Consider the following 23,936-nt stretch of genomic DNA (forward strand, 5'->3'; position numbering starts at 1 on the left):
GTGCTAAGAAGAAAATAAATTTAAGATAAAAAAATATGGAAAGAGAATAATATGGCTGAAATTGGAAACAGAGATGTGGTGCAAAATGGATTATGCCTATGAGAGGATGTAAAAGAAAAGATCTGGACAAAACATTGTTCATAAAATATGTAAAAATTTGTAATAAAAATCAAAAACCTTGAAAAAATAAAAAGGAGTTCCTTCCCTTTCTTAATCATGTTTAAGGACTTTTAATATTTATTAAACTAGGAGAGGCTCTCTTTAGCTGCAGCCTGTTATTAATTTATGAAGATCTGGACTATTTCTTGCATAGTTGGAATGCTGCAAAGTTGCACAAATTGCACACACACTGCAGGAGAGTGTCAAACTGCTGTGTGGTCAGACACTGCTTCTGCTTGTAGGTTAGATGTGATGCTAGTTGTTTCCATTGCTCCCCGGGAAAAAAAATTGGACTGGAAATAAACATCAGGCAGAAAACAGATCCACACATAATCAAGTTCAACTAATCTGATTTATTGCCTTTTTAAAGATGGAGATAAATGTACAAGATTCAAAAACTCAACACATTTTATGCTTGAAAGAACACTTACAAATCAAAAAACTGATATCCTATGATACTGTGTTAACTGCATTTTCAGAAAATGGTAATCAGCTTTTTCCTGTCTTTATGTAACACTTTAGGAATGGATAGTATCGAAATGATGATCATGTCTCAGCAAACACTGGGCATCATTTGAGCCAATATCCAAAAGATCCTAACAGGGAACAAGACAGCTAGATCACCAAAACCAAATTCAATGGATGTGTTGAAAAGAAGGATTTGGTTAAGGAATCTTAGAAAATGGTGCTAACACAACAACATGAGCACTTTATTTTGGAACCAACAATTGTTATAAATCTTAATAATCATAAATATCATACACAAATACTTCTTGGACAAAAATAAAAAAATAACTGTTCTTATAACTTTATATACAATATTTTTCGTATAGATGGCATTCTTTTTATTTCTTTTTAAGCAATTTTTCTGAGCCAGTAAGATGACATGATAAACTAATTTCTCTTTTTGAGTTGCTCCCTGTGGTTGAGGTCAGGCCGCAAAACAATGATGTAGCATTTTGGGAGGAATATACATCCCAGTAATGCAGCGCTGGAGGCCAAGATGGAGAAGACCTCCACAGCTACCATGGCTTTTCCCTTTGTGCTCAGATAGGCTGGAAAGAAGGAGATCCACACACTGCAGAAGGCCAACATGCTGAAGGTGATGAACTTGGCTTCATTAAAGCTGTCAGGTAATTTACGGGCAAGGAAAGCCACGATAAAGCTGGCAATGGCCAAGACACCCATGTAGCCCAGGACACAGTAGAAGAAGGATGTTGAACCCTCATTGCATTGTAAAATCATTTCTTGGAGCTCTGAGTGCATGTCCAACTCAGGGAATGGTGGAGATGTTGACAACCAAAGAAGACAAAAACATACTTGTAAGAGAGAGCAAGAAAAGACAATAAAAAGGCCAATCTTTTTCCCACCCATCTCCTCATCTGAGATCCCGGGTTAGTGGCCATGAAAGCAACAATTACAGTGATGGTTTTGGCCAGCACACTAGAAATGGCCACTGAGAAAGTGATACCAAACATTGATTGTCGGAGAAGGCAGGTCACTTTCCCAGGTTGGCTGAGGAAGAGCAAAGAGGAGAGAAAACAGAGCAGAAGAGAGACAAGGAGAGTATAGGTTAAAGACCGGTTGTTAGCTTTGACAATGGGAGTATCCCTGTGCTTAATAAATGTTACAAGTACCCATGAGGTCAAGGAGAAGAAACCAAGATCTGCTGAGGTTAAACCAATTCCTAAGGTTTCTGCAAAGGTTAGAAACACCACCAGTTTAGGGATACATCCTTTCTTTTCTTTATTTGGATAATGATCTTCTGAGCATTCAAAACAATCATCCATATCTGGAAGGAAAATCAAGGAATTTGTCATCTAGGCCTTCTAAATTATTGAAAATCACATTCTTTTTATGCCTCCAAGTAGTTTATTAAAATGTTATTAAGTCTAATGAAATGTCATAGAATTCCCACCCTACCATTTTGATTTGAAATCTTCCCTTCAGGGCACGGAACACAGTCATAGCAACAAAACTGATTTCCCTCAATCCCTTTCTTCCAGGATCCAGGAAAACAAGGGTCATTGCATCGAGAGAAAGGAAGAACCTGATGATAAACCTGGAAATGATTTGAAAAGGAGAGTTTTAAAAACTTCTGAATTTCTGAATTTTCTCCTTAGTGGAGTAACATGATTATTGACTTCCAAAAAGGATGCAGAATTTAACAACTCCATCATCAACTTGAAAAGATGTAGAAATTATAATGAGGTACAAAACCTCCTGTCTGAAGTGCAGGGAAAATAGATAATTATACATGGTAATGATGTCATGCAAACATGGCCACTCTTGTGATTTCAAGTGGAAATGCCCACCAAATATGCAATCCTGGCGTTTACATTGTAATATCATATTTGTCAATTTGAGGAATCTTTCATCATCCACAACATTTGAAAGAATATGCCATTGTTTATTTAAAAAAATAGAAATTAGATTTCTAAAGAGATTTCAATATGGGATCGTAATGGGTTAAGGTGGAATCACTAATTTGATACCTGGTTAAAAGTTGGGTGCCAGACAATTAGATCTTCATCAATGAAAAATTCCTTTCCTTTTGGAGCCTGTAGATACACCTTTCCAACTGTAACTCTCTGAAAGGATCTGTTTGGGAAAGTGATCAAGTTGGTGATGTCAAATCCACCTGTTGTTTCCCCTTTCTCATTCAGGAACACTCTCTCCCCAGCTGAATTGTTAAAAGAAATGCCTTGAAGATGTGAATGGAGCTACTTGAAAGGGAATAAAAGATAGAGGGAATGAAAAGCAATATAATAGAGAAGAGAAAATCATATCCAAGTTTCATTCACTCTTTCTTCCCATTCCTACAATGTTATTAAGCTTAGAGATTTGATAATCAATATTGTATGATAATGTACATTTCTACACGATGTATTTAACTTGATATCAATATAAGGGAAAGTCAGAATTAACTGAAGCAGAATGCAAAATAGGATTTTGGAAGGTTGCAATTCTTTAAATTATGATTTAGATTCACTACTTGTTTAAGTAGTGAATCTAAATCATAATTTAAAGAATTGCAATCTACTTCCACATAGATAATATATAATCTTTCATCATTGATAGAAAGAAACCCTTTTTCTGCCTCTATTTAAGACAGAACAGTTTCAGAGTCAGAATGGACTTGGAGGTCTTCTCATCCAACACAGTGCTCAAGGATGAGACCTTACGCTATTTCAGATAAATTGTAAAGATTTCCAATGTTGGAGCATCCAAAACTTCTGAAGGCAAGCTGCTCCACTAATTAATGGTTAATTGTTCTCACCAACAGGAAATCCCTCCTTATTTTTAGCTTGATTTCTCATGCTTGATTCCACATGCAGAAAATATTTTCCACAATGGGGTCAAAAAATAATTCTATGTCAAACTGCTTATTGAAATTTCCTGACAGTTAGAACAATTAATCAGTGGAACAGCTTGCCTCCAGAAGTTGTGAATGCCCCAACACTGGAAGTCTTTAAGAAGATGTTGGATAGCCATCTGTCTGAAATGGTATAGGGTTTCCTGCCTAGGCAGGGGGTTGGACTAGAAGGCCTCCAAGGTCCCTTCCAACTCTACTATTGTATTGTATTGAAATAAACAAAGTGTCCACAGCAAAAGGAATACCTGCCAAGCCTGGAGATGTGGAAAGTCAAGATTTTTACATATCCTAGTTTTTTTTCTATTGAAATGCAATGTGTATAGAGCTTGCAAAGCATGAGCCACAGCATGAACAGAATTGTAGATGCTGTAGCTTTGGCCAGTCATCTCCATTCCAAAGGCAGGTCCAGGGAGATCCTCAAGCTTCATCTCCGCAGTGCAGTTCCTACTATGCATTTCTTGTAATTCTGGTTTTGGAAATGAACAATCAAACGATTGTTCCAATACTTCCTGCAGAAACCCATCTCTGTGGTGTGAAAGAGGATTGATGGTCTGAAGAAATTCCTTGAAACCTGCAACTGCTGTTGAATGAACGGTGAAGGAAATAGCCCCATGGAACATCTGGAGATCCCACCTGATTTGAAATCCTGATAATACAAAATCAATCTGGGCAGTCATGATCCACACCCTTCTAAATAATGCAATTTCCTTGCTTTCAGGATCTACCATAAATGTGACAACTCTCAGCCACGTAATTGTCAATGATTCTCCATAGACAAGAAATGCATTGGCTTTGCTATTTATCCAATTTATGGTAATACTAGAGACTCTTGAATATACTTCTGGAAAGTCTTCAAAGTGGACCAGTTGTGTAAGTCTTTCTATGAATGATGAGCAGATCCCATTCTCTGAAAGCAAGGGCTGCATTTTTTGTAAGAAATTTTCTCCATTGTTGTTATCAACAGCAAATATCCCAATCCATGTCCATCTGAAATGGTGAAGCAGTTGGACAATCCCAACGTACTGATGGTCCTCTTTGGGGACCATGAAATATACTGAAGAGAGCTTATGGGTCTGAAATTGCTCTTGGGGTAGTGAGCCATAGGTCAGCTGCAAGAAAGTAGAGTAGTATTGTCTTCAGTTGTAAGATCAAATGCAATTGTCCTGATCTAGTTTTCATATAAAATTTATGCAAGGAAGGAATTGTTTTCCTTAAATTCTTCTAAGTATAAATATGGAGAGAAATGTATTGGAATTATTTCAAACACATAGAATTGATCAATTCTTTTGATATAAATAAAGAATACTATTCTTAACTCTTTCCTCAGGGGTGGACTGTATATGAATCCTCAATTCTTGTATTTGGCATTATAGTTTCAATATTATATCAACTAACAGACCTTAAGCCAAGAAGAACATCTTAATTAGAACATAACCCTAATCTTTGATGCTCCTTAATTAATCCAAAACTACATCAAGAACAGAATATAGAATTGTTCTCCTTAGCGATTAAGCAACTTACTTGTGGAATTTTGAAGGATCCAGTAACTTCAGCAATCTGAGAAGATGTGACAAAATCCAGTCCACCAATGATAGCCCTGAGATTTTTCTGGCTATCACACTTGTAGTTAGGGACAAATTCCTGAGATTTGAAAAGCAGGTCCAGAGTGGTGCGATAGGTCATCCTTGAATTAAAGTAACTGTCATAGATGTGGAAACCAAGAGTGACATTAGGTAAGATCTTTGAGTCCTTGTTGATCTCCTTCACAGCAAAGGCCAAGGCGAGGACATGTTGATGAAATTTAGTGAATATGCTGCAAAAATTTAAATACCTCCAGTTGAAAGTGAAAATTGACAATTCTCATAAGGTGACAACATTTCTGTATAAATAGCAAACATTTCTTTCTCTGACAGTAATAGAAAGAAAATAGTTTTTCTAATATTTCTACAGCGGGAACCTTGGTGTTCTCTGAGCCTGGCTGTTTTCTTGCAGACATTTCATTACCCAAAGTAGGTAACATCAACACAACCTAGCACTGATGATATTATCTAGTTTGGCTAATGAGACGTCTTCAAGAAAACAATCAATGTGAGAGGAGCCTCTCATTTCCACCCTGTACTAAAATATTCTCTTCTATTGCTAATTTCCACAGAGCTCAAATTTATTTTACACAGCATTTCCCTGACTTCGAAGAAATATGTATTGCAACAAATACAAGTGGTCACTTCTTTCAAAATACAATATGTTCCATTATGTTTTTTAAAAAAACTGTTTATGAAGGTATCACTTATTTACCAACTGTATGTTTTGTGAGGAGAGATGTCAAATCTTTCTAAAAATTATCTTTATCCCAGTAAATCTTTATATATAGATTTCTTGATTTGAGGTTTTATACATTTCACGTGAAATACTTTAAGATAATGTTAAGAAGGTTATTTCTCCTTTCTTTAACAGATCCAATTGGAAGGAAGGAAAGTCATATATTATATTTTAAACCTTACATTTATGCACAGATAATGTTTTAGTCATATAAAGGATTTTTGAAAATCTGGGTAAGATTAGATATAGAAAAAAATCTTACACTGGTATTTCATAAGGTTTCTTAGATGGATTTTCACTAAATTTAGCTTCATAAAGGTGGTAAGTGAAGTGAGATGCCATCCCACCAATGATGAGGTCTCCAGGCTGGTACCACTCATGTGGAACAAGGAAAGCATCACTTGCAGGGCATTTCAGAGTGACTACTTTGTGTACCAAAAACATCACAAGGAACATCTTCATGATTTTGTTATTGTGTAAATGTTTTTCCTTCCATCCTCCTGATCAGAAAGTACCTATAGTCCAATACTTCATCTAAAGATTGATCCAAGGTTATATATGAGAATGCAACTAATGAGAAAATCTATTCTTTTCTACTTGAATATCCCTGTGAGTGCATATTTGTATCTTGTACAGTATTTGAACAGATACTCTGGCAGAAGAGAACAGAGGGTAGACATCTGAAGCAATGAGCCCAAAAGAGCTGTTGTTACCCTTGTGCCAAACTTCCTGTACTTCAAATGTTTCATTTATCCAAGCTGATACCTTGACTGTTATTGAATATCATTTCCTTCTGTGCAGTCTTTGGTGTTTTGGCCTAGCTGAGAAAATATGGTGATTCCCGTGGGGGTTAATTATTTTGTTTTGATGAGATAATAATTGGCCACTAGTTCAACTTTTTTTTTTATATGAGCAAATGAGAATAAAAATCATATAAGGGAGATTTGCAATAAAGTATATGCCTGGTTGTTGAAATTGTTGAAAGTGTTTTTTGAATCTAAAAACATTTATTTTCTATCGATTTTTCACAAAATAGAATAGGAATATATCCAACAGGTATCAGTCATGAGGAGTAACAATGTAGAAACTTTTTTAAAAAAATACCGTGAACTCACTGAAAACTTTTTTTGCACTAAAGTTTCTACTATTTTACTGCTAACATTTTAACATATTATTTGTTCTCTCAGAACTAGAAACATTGGAAAGACAGAATGCCTTATGTTAGATATGAAACCTACATTTGCACTGTAACATCTTTTACTCATCTAAACAATTTTTGGGGAACTGGCTAAAAATATAAAATGAAGAAAAACACCTTCATTTGTAAATAAACCTCTACATCATAATGCTGTACACAGGAATGTTCCTTTAAGTTCAATTCATAAAAGAAATAGACTATGCCACCAATTATGAGATCAGCAGCTTTATGTGGGGCTCTCCATATATATATATATATATATATATATATATATATATATATATATATGTATGTATGTATGTATGTATGTATGTATGTATGTATGTATGTATGTATGTATGTATGTATATATATATATATATATATATATATATATATATATATATATACACACATATATACATATACATATACATATACATATACATATACATATACATATACATATACATATATATCAGTACAATTACAACATATATATATATATATATATATATATATATATATATATATATATATATATATATATATATAATTTGTCAACATGTACAAGGCAACAAGTATTAGTATAGACAGGGACATTTTTGCATGAGATTAGTACAAATAGATTGGTATAAATTAGTGTAACACGGCCATGAACACATATAATGAGTACATATCAATGGGGACAGTAGAACATCGATCGTAGGCACTTATGCATGGCCCCTTAGGGACCTCTTAGGAAATGTGTGAGATCCACGGTGGACAGATTAAAGTTAAAGATATGGGAGTTTGAGCAACTAACAACGGAGTCAGGTAGATCATTCCAGGCACTGACCACTCTATTGCTGATGTTGTATTTTCTGCAATCGGGTTTGGAGCGGTTTACTTTGAGTTGGTATGTATTGTTTGCCCTTGTACTAGGGCAGTTGAAATTGAAGTAGTCATATACAGGTAGAACTTTATATCAGATAATTTTGTGTTCTATGTTTAGGTCAGAACGGAGAAGTTCGAGGTTGTCCAAGCCTAAAATTTCGAGAATGGTGGCATAAGGTATGTTCTTGCGAGCAGATGAGTTAAGTACTCTTCTTGTGAAATACCTCTGGACATTATCTATTGTATTTAGGTCTGCTATACAGTGTGGATTCCGGGCATGTGAGCAGTATTCAAGGATTGCTCTAGGAAAGGTTTTCTATGCCCTAGTTAGCAGTATAAGGTTACGATAGGAAAAACTTCGCAAAATAAGGTTGACAACCTTTTTGGCAATGGGGTTCCAGGGTGCTCTGGGGCTTAGATCTTTAGAGATGAGTACTCCTTGACAGGTCCTTGACAGAGTATGGGTCATCTATTAGGTAGTATCCACCCAGCTTGCATTTGGTGTTCTGGTTTTTGTTGACACTGTGTAGGACAGAGCATTTTTTAGCAGAGATAAGGAGTTGCCAACTATTCAACCATTCAGATATGGGACTTCCCTTGAAAAATATCCGGAGGCTCCAATTGTTTCAAAATTCAATTGCCTATATGGAAATGAGGAGGTGATAAGCCGCCTGGGAAAGCCAATGGAAATCATCATCAAAACCATAAAAAAGCAAAAGTTGGAATATTCTGGACATGTGATGCGACATCTGGAAAAATATGGCATACTTCACTTAATCTTCCAGGGAAAGACTGAAGGCGAACGAGGACCAGACAGAAGAAGGACATCATGGCTTTGAAATCTAATGGACTGGTTTGGACAAAACTCAGCAGCACTTTTTCGTGTGGCTGTTGATAAAAATAGGATTGCTAATATGATCCCAATGTCCAATCATGAAAGAGGAGGAGGAGGAGGAGGAGGAGGAATTTTTAAAATATTAATTGATATTACTTAGCAGGATGTAATAAATATAGGGCCCAAAGTAATGCTGTTTATGTTTAAATGAACTATTGGAAAATGATAAAGGACTATAGAAAGAGACCAATATTGTTGGAGTTGTAGGATTTTAACAGATATTTATTTGTATTACTATTGTTTTTGTGGTTTAGAAAAGATTTGACCCAGTCAATGTACTGTCCAGAAAATATGTAGGTTAGAAGGAGAAGGAGGAGGAGGAGGAGGAGGAGGAGGAGGAGGAGGAGGAGGAGGAGGAGGAGGAGGAGGAGGAGGAGGAGGAGGAGGAGGAGGAGGAGGAGGAGGAAGAAGAAGAAGAAGAAGAAGAAGAAGAAGAAGAAGAAGAAGAAGAAGAAGAAGAAGAAGAAGAAGAAGAAGAAGAAGAAGAAGAAGAAGAAGGTGGTTTTGTGTAGACCCAGGTGTTCAAATGTGTCACCTTCCTTGTGAGAGCTGCATTGGCTGCCAATTTCCTTCTGGGTAAAGGTTTTTACCTTTAAATCTTAATATAGTTGGGACCATGTTATTTCAAGGACCATCTCATCCTGGTCACATCTTCCTGAACCATCAAAGTGGGGAGTCAGGGAGGGTCTTCTCTCCTAAGAAAGCCCATGTGGCAGGACTCAGAAGATGGGCCTATGGTGGCTCCCTCTCTTTGGAACATCTTCCCCATGGAAGTTGGATTGGCACCCACTTTGATAGTCTTTTGCAAGGCCCAACAGGCCTTTGAAACACAGAGTGGGATGGAGCCCGTCAGGTGGCTTATCTAATGGATTGTCATCCCCGGTGTGTGTGTGTGTGTGTGTGTGTGTGTGTGTGTGTGTGTGTGTGTGTAGGAATGTTTATTATTTCTATTGCTTGTATTTTGGATTTTTTTCAGCAGCCCAGAAACCCTGACAGTGAATGTGCGCCAAATAAATTATCACAAATGAACAAACAAACAAACAAACAAACAAAGAAACAGAATATAATACAATAACAGAGTTGGAAGGGATATTGGAGGTCTTCTAGTCCAACCCCCTGCCTAGGCAACAAATCCTACAATCAAGTTGTTTTTCTTGCCTAAAGGTAGAACCGTATTTTTTTCACCATTGAATTTCATTTTGTTAGAGAGGGCCCCATGTTCAAGTCTGTCAAGATCCTTCTGTATCTTGAGCCTATCTTCTGGAATGTTGGCTATTCGTGCCAGTTTGGAGATTCTACACCAGTGATAGCAAACCTTTTTGTAAAGGTGTGCCCAAATTGTGCGTGCATGCATTATTGCACGTTCGTGTCTGCCCACACCCCTAATACAATGCACCTCATCCATCTGTATATGCGTGCACGACACCACCACCACCCTGGGCATGGGGGAGTTTTCGCCATCCCAAGGTTCCGGAGGCTTTCCTGAAATCTGGGGAATGGAAAACGGGCTACCCTAGCCCCCCAGAAGCCCAAAATTCAGTTGGCCAATGCAGATGTGCACGGCAGAGCTGATGTCTTGCATGCTGGCAAATATGGCTCCATGTGCTACCTGTGGCTTGTGTACCATTGGTTTTTCATCATGGTCCTATACCATTTCTAACAAATGGTTTTCCAGTCTCTTTTTCAAAGCTTCCAGTGATGAAGTAATCCCCCAACTTCTGGAGGCAAGCTATTCCATTGATTGATTGCTCTCACCGCTAGGAAATTTCTCCTTAGTTCTAAGTTGCTTCCCTCCTTGCGTAGTTCCCATCCATTGTTTCTGGTCTCGGGTTTTGGTGTTTTTAAAAATAGTTTGAACCCATTGTCTTTGTAGGAGTCCCTCAAATATTGGAACACTGTTATTATGTCACACCACTTCTTCTTTTCCCTAGACTAGTCATACCCACTTCCTCTAACTACTGTTCATATGTTTTAACCTTCAGCCCCTAATGACTGTTGTTGCTTCTTCTCTGCACTCTTTCTAGAATATCCACATATTTTTTTATAGTGTGGTGACCAAAACAGGATACAGTTTTCTGAGTGTGGTTTTATTAAGGTTTTTAAAGTGATACTACATCTTCTTGTGATCTTGATTCTATCGCTCTATTAATGTTGCGGGTCAGAGACTAAGACAATGAGTTTGTCGAAAAGAAAGGTCGGCAGTTTGGCAGTTTGAATCCCAAGTGCCACATAACAGAGTGAGCTCCTATTATTTGTCCCAGCTTCTGCCAACCTAGCACTTCATAAGCATATAAAAATTCAAGTAGAAAAATAGGAACCATCTGTCTTTCTTAGGAAGGATAGCTGCGGTTAAGATGAATATACTACCGAGGTTCTTATTTTTGTTTCAGATGACACCAATAATTAAAAGAGAGGCTACTTTGTTAGAGTGGCAAGGGGACATAAATAAGTTTATATGGGATGGGAAAAAACCCAGAGTTAAGTTGAAGATTATACAAGATGTGCGGGAGAGAGGAGGATTGAAAATGCTGTGCGGGAGAGAGGAGGATTGAAAATGCCTAATCTGATGTTGTATTATGATGCAGCTGTCCTGGGAGCAATTAGTAACTGGATAAATATGACGGAGGAGAAGATTCTTAATCTAGAAGGATATGATCTGCTTTATGGTTGGCATGCGTATTTAATGTATGGTAAAAAGCAGGATTTTGTTTTTAGAACGCATATATACAGGTCTGCGTTGTTAAGAGTCTGGAAGAAGCATCAGCCAAATATGCAATGTAAGATTCCTGACTGGGTAATACCAAGGCATATGATAGAAAATATTAGTATAACACAGAGGCACGATGAAACTACATATGCTCAACTGTTGGATTGGGTAGATAATCATTGGGAGCTAAAGTTGATAGATGAACTAAAAGATAAAAAGATTGTACAGACTTGGTTTCAATATCAACAGTTACAATTTAGGTTTAAGGAAGATATGAGGATAGGTATTGAGAATACGTATGATGAGTTGACTGAGCAAATTAGGGACCAAGGACAATTTCATATTAAAAGAATATATAATATTTTGATAAAGAGAGACTCTGCTTCTGAGTTAGTTAAGGATTGTATGGTAAAGTGGGCACAGAATATAGAGGAGCCTATAATGTTAGATACATGGGAGAAGATCTGGATTAGAAATGGGAAGTTTACGCAAGCCCAGAATTTAAGGGAAAATTTTTACAAGATGTTTTATAGATGGCATCTAGATCCAGCTAAGCTGTCTAAAATGTATCCAAATTACAATCCTAAGTGCTGCAGGTGTGATTGTTCAAACGCTTCATACTTTCATATTTGGTGGTCCTGTAAGAAAGTTAAGGCTTTATGGATTAAAATATGGTGGATAATGCAGAAGAAGATTCTTAAAAGAAAAATTAAATTTGCTCCCCAATTTTTTCTATTGGGCATAGTACCTGACTGCACTGTTGCTGAAACTAAATTAATATTGTATATGATTACAGCAGCTAGACTGCTGATAGCACAATATTGGAAGAAAGCAGAATTATGCTCTATAGAAGAATGGATAGTTAAGGTAGCAAATCTTGCCGAAATGGATAAAATTTCTGTATACCTAAAAGATCACTCTTACGATAAGTATACTATAGATTGGTATCCCTGGATTGATTTTGTAAAATTAAGGTACGGTTCAAAGGAAGTGTCTATGGGATTTGGTTGAGAAATGTTTCATAAATATGTAGTAATGGTTTTGGAAAGGAGGTTATGATGGTTTTTCTCCTTTTTTGTCTTTTTTGTATTATCTTGTTCTTATTCTGATATATGCATATTATTATTGGGATATTTGTTTTTCAGATTTGCTGGTAACTATGCTTCTGACTCTATCTGGGAAGTCAGGGGTTGGGTTAGGGAGGGTTAGGGTGGGGAAATGGGGGGGTGGGTGGGGGGAGGGGGAGGGGAGGGAGAAAATGTTACTCCTAATAAGATAACCTGTATATGTCTGTTACATAAATAAATAAATGTTTATATAATATATATATATATATATATATATATATATATATATATATATATATATATATATATATATATATATATATATATATATATATATATATATATATATAATAAAAAAAGAAAAAAGAAAAATAGGAACCATTTTGCTGGGAAGATAACAGCATTCCGTGCCCCTTTGGCATTTAGTCATGCCGGCCACATGACCACGGAAATGTCTTCAGACAGTGCTGGCTATTTGGCTTTGAAACAAAGATGAACACTGCCCCATAGAGTTGGGAACAACTAGCACATATGTGCGAGGGAAAACATTACCTTTACCTAGGATTGTATTGTGGGGGTTTTTTGCCTGGGAAAATTTCATTTCAATAAATTTCCCATATTATTAATACATGATAGCAATTTACAATGGAAATAGATTTAGGTGTAGAGTGTGAATTGCTATGACCCAGTATGGAAGCCATTTTCTTTCAATACAGTTAAATATTCAGGATTCACAAACTCAATATATATTACATATACAAAAAACCCTCAGAAATTGTACGCAATATACTATAATACTGTGTTAAATATTTATTCATAAAATGGCCATCAGCATTTTACTATATTTGTATAGTGCTTTACGAATTGAAAGTGTAAAACCCAGGAAAATGTCATTTCAAATGTTGGAAATCATTTGAGTCAATATCTAAAATATCCTAATAGCAACTAAGAAAACTAGATGTGTCAAGTTCAAAAGAAGTTTGAAAAGGAGAATGGATTAGGTTAAAGAAACTTAGACAATGAGGGAATTGCAGCAACATGAGTAGTTACTTTGGAATGGGCTTAAATATGAATAAATCTTAAATAGCTTACATAAATCCTTTCTTTACAGGAAAACAAAACAAAACAATATTCCTATATGTTTTATATATACCTGTAGATAGCAAATGGTTTTTCTATTCTGTTTTTCAGCAATTGTACATAGAAAGAAATATCACATGATGTGCTAATTCCTCTTTGTGAGTTGCTCCCTGTGGTTGAGGTCAGGCCGCAAAACTATGATGTAGCATTTTGGGAGGAATATGCATCCCAGTAAAGCAGCGCTGGAGGCCAAGATGGAGAAGACCTCCACAGCTACCATGGCTTTTCCTTTTGTGCTCAGATAGGCTGGAAAGAAGGAGATCCACACACTGCAGAAGGCCAACATGCTGAAGGTGATGAACTTGGCTTCGTTAAAGCTGTCGGGTAATTTACGGGCAAGGAAAGCCACAATAAAGCTGGCAATGGCCAAGATACCCATGTAGCCAAGGACACAGTAGAAGAAGAAAGCTGACCCTTCATTGCACTGCAAAATCATTTCTTGGAGCTCTGAGTTCATGTCCAACTCAGGGAATGGGGGAGATGTTGACAGCCAAAGAATACACATCAATATTTGGAAGAGAGAGAAGGAAAGTACAATAGAAAAACCCAATCTTTTCCCCACCCACTTCCTCATCTGAGATCCCGGTTTAGTGGCCATGAAAGCCACAACCACAGTAATGGTTTTGGCCAGTACACTAGAAATGACCACCGAAAATGTGATTCCAAAAGTTGGTTGTCGGAGAAGGCAGGTCACTTTGCCAGGTTGACTAAGGAAGAGCAAAAAGGAGAGAAAACAGAGCAGAAGCAAGACAAGGAGTGTGTAGGTGAGGGAACGATTGTTGGCTTTGACAATGGGAGTATCTCTATACTTAATAAAAGTTGCAAGTACCCAAGAGGTCAAGAAGAAGAAACCAAGAGCTGCTGAGGTTAAAACAATTCCTAAGGTTTCTTCAAAAGTTAGAAAGACCAGCAGTTTCAGGATACATTCATTCTTTTCTTTATTTGGATAATGATCTTCTGAACATTCAAAGCAATCTTCCATATCTGGAAGGAAAATCAAGGAATTTTATCATCTACGCATTCCATAATATTGAAAATCGCTTGATTAATTTTTTGCATCCAAGTAGTTTATTAATGATTACTTAAATCTAATGAAAAATGGTAGAATTCCTACCCTACCATTTTGATTTGAAATCTTCCCTTCTGGGCACGGAACACAATCATAGCAGCAGAATTGATTTCCCTCAATCCCTTTCTTCCAATAACCAGGGAAACAAGGGTCATTGCATCGAGAAAGTGGAATAACCTGGCGATAATCATAAAAGGTTTTGAAAAGTGTGATATTTAAAATAGTTTGCAATATTTTGTTCCTTTATGCAAGGAAATTAGTTTTTACTTCCCAAAAGAATACTGAATTTGTCAACTTCATCAGCAAATTAGAATGATGTACAAATAGTTTGGTATCTGGGTATCATTAGTTTTGATACCAAACAGGGATAATAATATTGATAATTTTAGCAATCTTAGTTACATTAATCATACTCACATCATTAAAATAGCATTGTATATAATACCCTCAGCATTCAACTTCTAATTCTTCTGTCTACATACTGATTTAAAAATAATATACAGAAATATGCATAATAATATTTCCCTCCTTTCTAGCTTGTACCACTATTCTGCATCTTAATAACACAAATCCTATATTAATAGGTATTCTATTTCTATCCATCATCTCTTGCCCGTTTTAGTATTTCAATTCTTGTTGATTTTTGGACAGTTTTCCAATCTCCCTTGGGATTTTGTATTATTTACATTAGTTATACTTACAACATTATAGTAACATTATAAATATTACAATTAAAGTGTTTAACATTGTATAATTTGCTCTACCATGTATATAACCCTTCATCATTTAATTATTCAATATTTTAATACACATTACTAGTAACCATAATCATATTATTTAGATGTACATAACACAATCATTTTTCAACTTGTGATCTCTTCATCTACATTCTGATTTTAAAATATTATATAAGAATATAGGGAACAATATTTTCTAATTTCTACCTCTATTCTAAACACAAATCTTATATTAGGAAGTGTTCCATTTCTACCATTCATCTCTTGCTCGTTTTAGTACTTCAATCCTTATTGATTTTTGGGCCTGCTTTACATACTCCTTCTTTGAGATTTTGTATCTCCATGCATCATTCATATTTAATCTAAATGTTTCCTCAATCTCTACCTCTACCTCTTGCTGCCAGACTTTCAGTACATCTTTCAGTATCTCTATTCTCACCTCAGGAATGTCTTCTGTGATAATCATGGGTGAAATTCAGCAGGTTCTAACAAGTTCTGGAGAATTGGTAGCGGAAATTTTGAGTAGTTCGGAGAACCGAGAAATACCACCTCTGACTGGCCCCGCCCCACCTATTATCTGCCTCCTGAGTCCCAGCTGATTGGGAGGGAATGGGGATTTTGCAGTATCTTTCTACAAGCCACGCCCACAGAACTGCTAGTAAACTGGTAGTAAAAAAAATGAATTTCACCACTGGTGATAATCAACAACATTTGCAAACAATGTGCCACTGTTTATTTTCAAAAACCAGAAATCAGATTTCTAAAGACATTATGTTCAATACCAGAACACAATGGATTAAAACATGATTGATACAATAATTTAAAACCTGGTTAAAAGCTGGGTTCCACAAAATCACGTCTTCATCAATGAAAAATTTCTTCCCTTTTGGAGCCTCTAGATCCAGCTTTCCCACTCTGACTCTCTGAAAGGATCTGTTTGGGAAAGTGATCAAGTTGGTGATGTCGAATACACCTGTTGCTTCCCCTTTCTCATTCAGGAAAACTCTCTCCCCAGCTGAATTGTTAAAAGAAATGCCTTGAAGAAACGGATGGAGCTACTTGAAAGAGAATGAAAGAGATCGACAATTGAACGCAATATAACAGAGAAGAGAACAAGACATTGAAGTTTCATTCAATCATTTTTCCCATTCCAATAACCATTATTAAATATTTACACTTAGAAATTTGATAAGCAATATCGCATGGAAATGTACATTTTCACTCTGTTATTTATTTGATATTAGCTTAAGAAAATGTAACAATGAAATGAAGCAGAATGAACATTGGTTTTTGGAACTGCGTAACTTCCTTATGTTGTCTTTTAGGTCCACTACTTGACAAACTAATTCAAGATAGAACATACTTAATCTTTCCCCATTGGTACAGAAGTATTTGAGAGTCTGAGTTCTGACTAATTTCTTTTAGCCAGATTTTAGAATCTGAGACTCAAGCATTCTTTGATAGATAGATGAGAGGTAGAGATTTTAACATAGGATTGTTTCATACTATGGATGCCACATAGCAAAAGGACCACCACTTCATTCTTTTAAATCTTTGATATAGGCAGAAAGCTCAACTCATTACTCATGAAACTTTCATGGGCCACCCAGCAAGTTCTTGGAGAATTGATTATTTTTGGAAGAGACAATGAAAAGTAATTCAATTTTTTTTAACTATCTCTGACTCTGTAGGCTATGGTAATTTATTAAATAACTGCTACCGACACATCCAGCAGGTTCTGCATGATCAGAATGGCAGACTACTTGAATGACAGAATAACAAGAGAAACTACTTTTTCTGTATCTCAATAGTTAAAGATAAAGGTTCTCCTCACACATATGTGCTAGTTGTTCCTGACTCTAGGGGGTAGTGCTCTTCTCCATTTCAAAGCCAAAGAACCAGTGCTGTCCGAAGACGTCTCCATGGTCATGTGGCCCACATGACTAAACACCAAAGATGAATGGAACGCTGCTACCTTCCCACCAAAGGTGGTCCCTATTTTTCTACCTGCATTTTTACGTGCTTTCGAACTGCTAGGTTGGCAGAAGCTGGGAGAGGTAATGGGAGCTCACTCCGTTACGTGATGCTAGGGATTTGAACCTCTGAACTGCCAACCTTTCTGATCGACAAGCTCAGTGTCTTAGCAACTGAGCCACCACATCCCCTTGTATCTCAATACAACAGAATTATACAGGGACGTTGAAGGTCTTCTAGCACACAACAGCCTGGTCAAGGAAAAGACTCTACGACAATTCAGACCAGTGAATGTCCAATGTCTTCATAGAAATCTCCAATTATGGATCATCTATAATTTCTGAAGGCAAGTTTCCCCACTAATTAATTGTTCTCACTGCCAGGATTTCTATGCTTATTCTGATGCTTCAGTTAATTCTACATATAGAATATTAAGAGTTTCCGCAATGCGTTCAAAAGATAATTTTGCATCAAACTGCTCATTGAAATAAAAGAAGAGTCCAGTGCAAAAGGAATACCTGCCAAGGCTGCAGCTGTGGAAGATCAGGTGTTTTGCCCATTATGGTTTTCCTCCTATTGAACCTCAACATGTGTACAGCCTGCAAAGCATGAGCCACAGCATAAACAGCATTGTAGACGCTGTAGCTTTGGCCGGTCATTTCCATTTCAAAGAGAGGTGAGGGCAGATCCTCCAGCTTCATCTCCCCGGTGCACTTCCTACTGTGTGTTTCTTGTAACTCTGGCTTTGGAAAAGAACAATCAAATGCTTGTTCCCAAACGTCCTGCCGAAACACATCTCTGCAGACTGAAAGAGGATTGATGGTCTGAAGAAATCCCTTGAACCCCGCGACTGCTGTTGAATGAACGGTGAAGGAAACCGCCCCATTGAACATGCTGAGATCCAATTTGATTTGAGTGCCTGATAGTACAAAATCAAACTGGGCAGTCATGATCCACACCTTTCGAAATAATGCAGGTTCCTTGCTTTCGGGATCGATCAGAAATCTTACAAATGTTAGCTCTGTAATGGTCCTGGATTCTCCGTAGAAAAGAAAGGCGTTGGCTTTGCTATTCAACAAACGAAAAGAAGTAATTGACAGTCTCTGATCAACTGTTTCCAATTCTTCCAGGTGGACCCCTTGTGAAAGCCTCTGTATAAACGATGAGCAGATTCCGTTCTGTGAAAGCAAGGGCTGCATTTTCTGCAAGAAATTTTCTCCGTGGATGTTATCAACAGAAAATATCCCGATCCAAGTCCACCTGAAATGCTGAAGCAGTTGGATGATCCCAATGTTCTGATGGTCCTCTTCGGGGACCATGAAATAAAGTGAAGAAAGCTTACTGGTTTGAAATTCCTCTTGGGCTAACGAGCCGTAGGATAGCTAAAAGAAAATCCAGTACTATTGTATTGAGTCTTTAGATCAAATTTAATTTTGCTATCATGGTTTCATATAAAATATATCCAAAGAATATTTTCCCTAGCATTCTTTTAAAAATGTAGTAACACATTTCTTGGATTGGAAAACCTCCAAGGTCTCCTGGGCTAAGGAGCTGTAGGTCAGCTAAAAAGAAAAGCTAGGAGTATTCTGTTGTGTCTATTGATCAATAGCAAAAGCACTTAGCCTTATATACCACTTCATAGTGCTTTTACAGCCCTCTCTAAGTGGTTTACAGAGTCAACGTATTGCCCCCAACACTCTGGGTTCTCATTTTACCCACCTTGAAAGGATGGAAGGTTGAGTCAACCTTGAGCCTGGTGAGATTTGAACTGCTGAACTGCAGCTAGCAGTCAGCTGAAGTAGCCTGCAGTACTGCATTCTATCTCGGCTCTTATCAAACCCAATTTTTCTAGTCTAGTTTTCATATAAAATATATCCAAAGGACATTTTCCCTTAGCATCCCTTTAAGAATATAGAAATATTTTTGTATTAATATTTCAAACATGTGAACTAGATCAATTGTTTTAATAGAAACTGTTCAAATCTTCCCTCAGCTATGAAATATCTTCAGACACTTAATTTGGGTAACTGGCATTGTAGTTTAAGAAAAGACAGCTAAATCTCAGATTAACAGAGTTGGAAGGGACCTTATTGGTCATCCAGTCCAACCCCCCACTGAAGCAGGAGACCCTACACCATTTCTGACAAATGGCAGTCCAATCTCCTTTTGAAAATCCCAAGTGATAAAGTTCCCATAACTTCCAAGGGCAACTTCTTTTCCATTGGTTGATTGTTCTCACTGTCATAAAGTCCCTCCTTATTTCTAGCTTGAACCTCTCCTTGGTCAGTTTCCATCCATTATTCCTTGTCTGGCTTTCAGGTGCTTTGGAAAATAGCTTGAACCCCTCCTCTCTGTGGCAGCCCCTCAAATATTGGGACACTGCTATCATGTCTCCCCTGGTCCTTCTCTTCCCTTGACTAGCCATGCCCCGTTCCCACAACTGTTCCTCATATGTTTTAGCCTCCAGTCCTCTAATCATCCTGGTTGCTCTTCTCTGTACTTTTTTTTTAGAGTCTCAACATCTTTTTCACAGTGTAATGACCAAAACTGGATGCTGTACTCTAGGGGTGATCTTACTAGGGTTTTATATAGTGGTATTAGTATCTCATTTGATCTTGATTATATACTTCTGTTAATGCAATTTAGGATTGCATTGGCTTTTTTGGCTACCGCTGCACACTGCTGGCTCATATTTAGCTGATTGTGTAAATTAGATTTTAAGCCACGCAGAACATATTAGCATAAACCTAATTTTTGATGCATAATAATTATTCCATAGCAACAATAAGATTAAGAATTTTCTTTTCAACCTCTTCAGAACTTACTTGTGGAATCTTGAAGAATCTTATAATTTCAGCTATATAAAATGATGTATCGAAACCTAGTCCTCCAATGATGGCCATGAGATTCTTCTGGCTATCACATTTGTAGTTAGGAACAAATTCCTGGGATTTGAAAAGCAGGTCCAGAGTAGTGCGGTAGGTCAACCTTGGGTTGTTGTAACTATCATAGATATGGAACCCGAGAGTGATGTTAGGTAAGATCTGGGAGTCCTCATTAATCTCCTTCACAGCAAAGGCCAAGGCAAGGACATGCTGGTAGAATTTGGTTATGACACTGAAAATGGTTTAAATACCCCAGTTGAAAAAAAGAAAGTTGACAATTCTCTTAAGGTGGCATCGTTTCTATATGAAACACAAATATTTCTTTCTCTGATTAAAGTTGGAATGTAATTGGGAAAGTAAAATTCTCAATTCTCAAGTAAAGTTCTCTAAAATGTTGAATACTTTATGCAAAATTGAAATTTGCTTTTTTTCTGTAGTATTTGCGTGATTGGGAACAAACATCTGCCACAAGAAGTATAAACAGTGATTTGGTATCATGATATATGATAGGTTGACATAATAGAGTATTTGTGTATTTGAGGATTAGGGTTAGGCTCCCACAAAGAAGAACAGGTGAAGTTATTCTCCAAAGCACCAGAAAACAATACATGAAAACAAGGATGGAAACTAATCAAGGAGAGAACCAACTTGGAGTTAAGGAGAAACTTCCTAACAGTGAGGAAAATTAACCAGTGGAACAACTTGCCTTCAGAAGTTAGAGCTGCTTCATCATCAGGGGTCCTTTAAGAGAAGATGGACAGCCACTTGTCTGAAATGGTGTAGGGTCACCTGATTGAGCAGGGAGTTGCACCAGGCCCCTTCCAGCTCTATTCTGATTGACTGATTTCTATTTCAATCACAATCATGACTTTCTCCGATGAAAACAGGAAAGTAAAAGGTTTTCCAAAATGCTGACTGCTTTATACAAAGGGCAAATTTTGCTTTTTCTACAATATTTGCATGATTGGCAACAATTATCTTCTACAGGAAATATAAATGGTGCTATTTTCATTGAACCATATTTACTTTCTAACATTTTTTCCCCACAAAGTAGAATATAGACATGCATCAGTCATCAGTAACAGCATTGCATAAAAGGCATTAAGAGTTGTTAACCTGATATCACAAAGCTTCTCCTCTGGTTGTCTTGATAATTACTTGATAATATTGTCTTGATAACTACGGCATACAAAAGCTTTGCTAGATCAATTCTCGAATATAGCTCATCTGCCTGGAATCCTCACTGTGTATCAGACATTAATACAATTGAGCAGATGTATTTCATGAGAAGAATATTCCACTCCTCCGCTCACAACAGAATACCTTATGCCACCAGGCTTGAAATTTTGGGCTTGGACTATACCTAGAACCCTGACGCCTACAGTTGGACGTAAGCATAGTACATAAAATTAACCACTACAATGCCCTACTGGTCAATGACTACTTCAGCTTCAACTGCAATAATACAAGAGCACACAACAGATACAAACTTAAGGTAAACTGCTCCAAACTCGATTGCAGAAAATACGACTTTGGCAACAGAGTGGTCAATGCCTGGAGTGCTCTACCTGACTCCATTATTACATCCCCAAACCCCCATAATTTTAACCAAACGCTGTCTACTGTTGACCTCTCCCCATTCCTAAGAGGTCTGTAAGGGGCGTGCATAAGCGCACCATCTTGCTTACCGTCCCTGTCCTACTGATTCCATTTATTTGCACCCATTTCATTCATACTCATGTTTATTCTTATCCCTATTAACTTGTAAACAATTTATCAGGGTTCCAAATAGCATCCAAAATTAAATCAGAGTCCAAGGCAAAGGATTCCTCAAAGTTCCAACTTATTAAGAGAGCCATGTTGGCACATCTGGGAAAACCCGAATCTGAAAGCTTCCCAGTTTTCCCCACCCAGTTGAAAGTTCAAGATCTTGTACCCACACTCACAAGTCCATCACATGGTCCAATCTTCGACTGCCATGCTGGCAGTTCCACTCATCCAGTTTCGGTCAGGTGCAAAGACAAAGGATGACCTTTGCTTTCTAGAAAGAATTTTGTCATGGCTACATATCATTTAGCTCCGTACAATTCCCTTCTCCCATTTTCCCACAATAGAAAATGTATAGAAGAATAATAGAAAGCGTGGCAGGCCAAAGATCCAAAAAAAAATACGACTGCAGGCCTGACATGATTGACAAATGAAATAAATAAAAATTAATACAATAAATCGGTCATTTATTGTATACACAGTATGTTTTATTAAGAGTGACAATGCAGATTTTTTTAAAAGAAAGAATCCTTCAGCTTTTTCAAAGATATTTTGAACCAAGGTTTCATACATTGTGTGACAAATACTATACCATAAAGTAAAATTAAAAAAGTATTCTCCCATAACAAGTAACATTTGAAAGACAGAGAGACTTCGATTAGATATTAATGCTATGCTGAAAACCTTTTATTCACATAAGCAGCTTTGGGGGAACTGATGAAGATTAGAAAAATAAAAATCATCCTTACTTTGGTATGTCATAAGAGGTTACACAAGGATATTCCTCAAAGTTAATTTCATAAAGGTTGTAAATGATGTGGGACGCCATCCCACCAATGACGAGGTCACCAGGTTGGTACCACTCATGTGGAACAAGTAAAGCATCACTTGCAGGGCAGTTCAGAGTTGCTATTTTCTGCACCAGCAACATCAGGGGAAGCAAACTCATGCAAATGTCTCTGTCTTTCATCCTACAAGATGAAATTGGACAGGAAAGGTTGCTTTATTCCAATAGGTAACTTAGCGATGAATTCTAGCTTTCTATCGGAGAGGGAACCTAATCAGAAAAATCCCCCATCGTCTACTTAAAGATCCATGAGAGTGCAAATTTGTATCATCAGAGTTTGAACAGATATTCTGGCCAAGGGGAACAGAGGGAGGCAACTGGCAGCAATGGCTCTGACGCAGCCATGATCATTGCTGTGCCCTGGGGTTTAAGTGTTGCTTTATAAGCATAATATTGATTATGGTTGAATTGAAGTGGTCTTCTGTGCAGTCTTTGATGTTGGTGCCTTGTTAAGAAAACATGGTGATTCCTGGAGGAGACCATTATTTTGTTTTTGATGAGATAATTGGTGGCTTGTGTTTAAATGCTTGTTTAAATGCTTGTTATGTTATGATTCTTGACGAATGTATTTTGTGTTTTTATATACACTGAGAGCTAATGCACCAAAGACAAATTCCTTGTGTGTCCAATCACACTTGGCCAATAAAGAATTCTACTCTACTCCACTCCACTCCACTCCACTCCACTTCATTCTATTCTATTCCATTTGCACAATTAATAAAAATGTACAAATAGGACTTTGTACATTTTATTTTTATTAACAAAAAATACCCTTAATTTTTTAAACGTGTTCTTTTTTATGACAAATGATAATTGCCCACCACCTTCCCTTGTTTACCCTATAGGATGTGTAGGTGTTTTAGCATTTTAAGAAGTTTTCTGTGGTTTCCTTCCATGATCCCCCTAGAAGGGAGGGGGATACCTCTATTGTTTCCACAATT

General features: G+C 37.1%; 1 protein-coding gene and 1 pseudogene across 2 annotated transcripts; both read right to left on the reverse strand.

Moving 5' to 3' along the window:
* Window positions 1-1,053: 1,053 nt before the first annotated feature.
* LOC309401203 (vomeronasal type-2 receptor 26-like) lies at window positions 1,054-6,316 on the reverse strand (annotated as a pseudogene). Its single transcript has 4 exons — window positions 6,117-6,316; window positions 5,057-5,348; window positions 3,819-4,644; window positions 1,054-1,951 (listed from the first exon to the last, which is right to left on the reverse strand). The product of its transcript is annotated as a vomeronasal type-2 receptor 26-like (transcript).
* Window positions 6,317-13,801: 7,485 nt separating this feature from the next.
* On the reverse strand, window positions 13,802-23,118 carry LOC309401204 (vomeronasal type-2 receptor 26-like; the record flags this gene model as incomplete). Its single annotated transcript, XM_081970265.1, has 5 exons — window positions 13,802-14,700; window positions 14,836-14,962; window positions 18,015-18,878; window positions 20,322-20,613; window positions 22,898-23,118. The coding sequence occupies 5 exons, from the start codon at window positions 23,116-23,118 to the stop codon at window positions 13,802-13,804; spliced, it is 2,403 nt and encodes an 800-aa protein (XP_081826391.1).
* Between the last annotated feature and the right edge of the window lie 818 nt (window positions 23,119-23,936).

The sequence above is a fragment of the Natrix helvetica genome, assembly GCF_964273705.1.
Source record: "Natrix helvetica genome assembly, chromosome: Z".
Classification (NCBI taxonomy): domain Eukaryota; kingdom Metazoa; phylum Chordata; class Lepidosauria; order Squamata; family Natricidae; genus Natrix; species Natrix helvetica.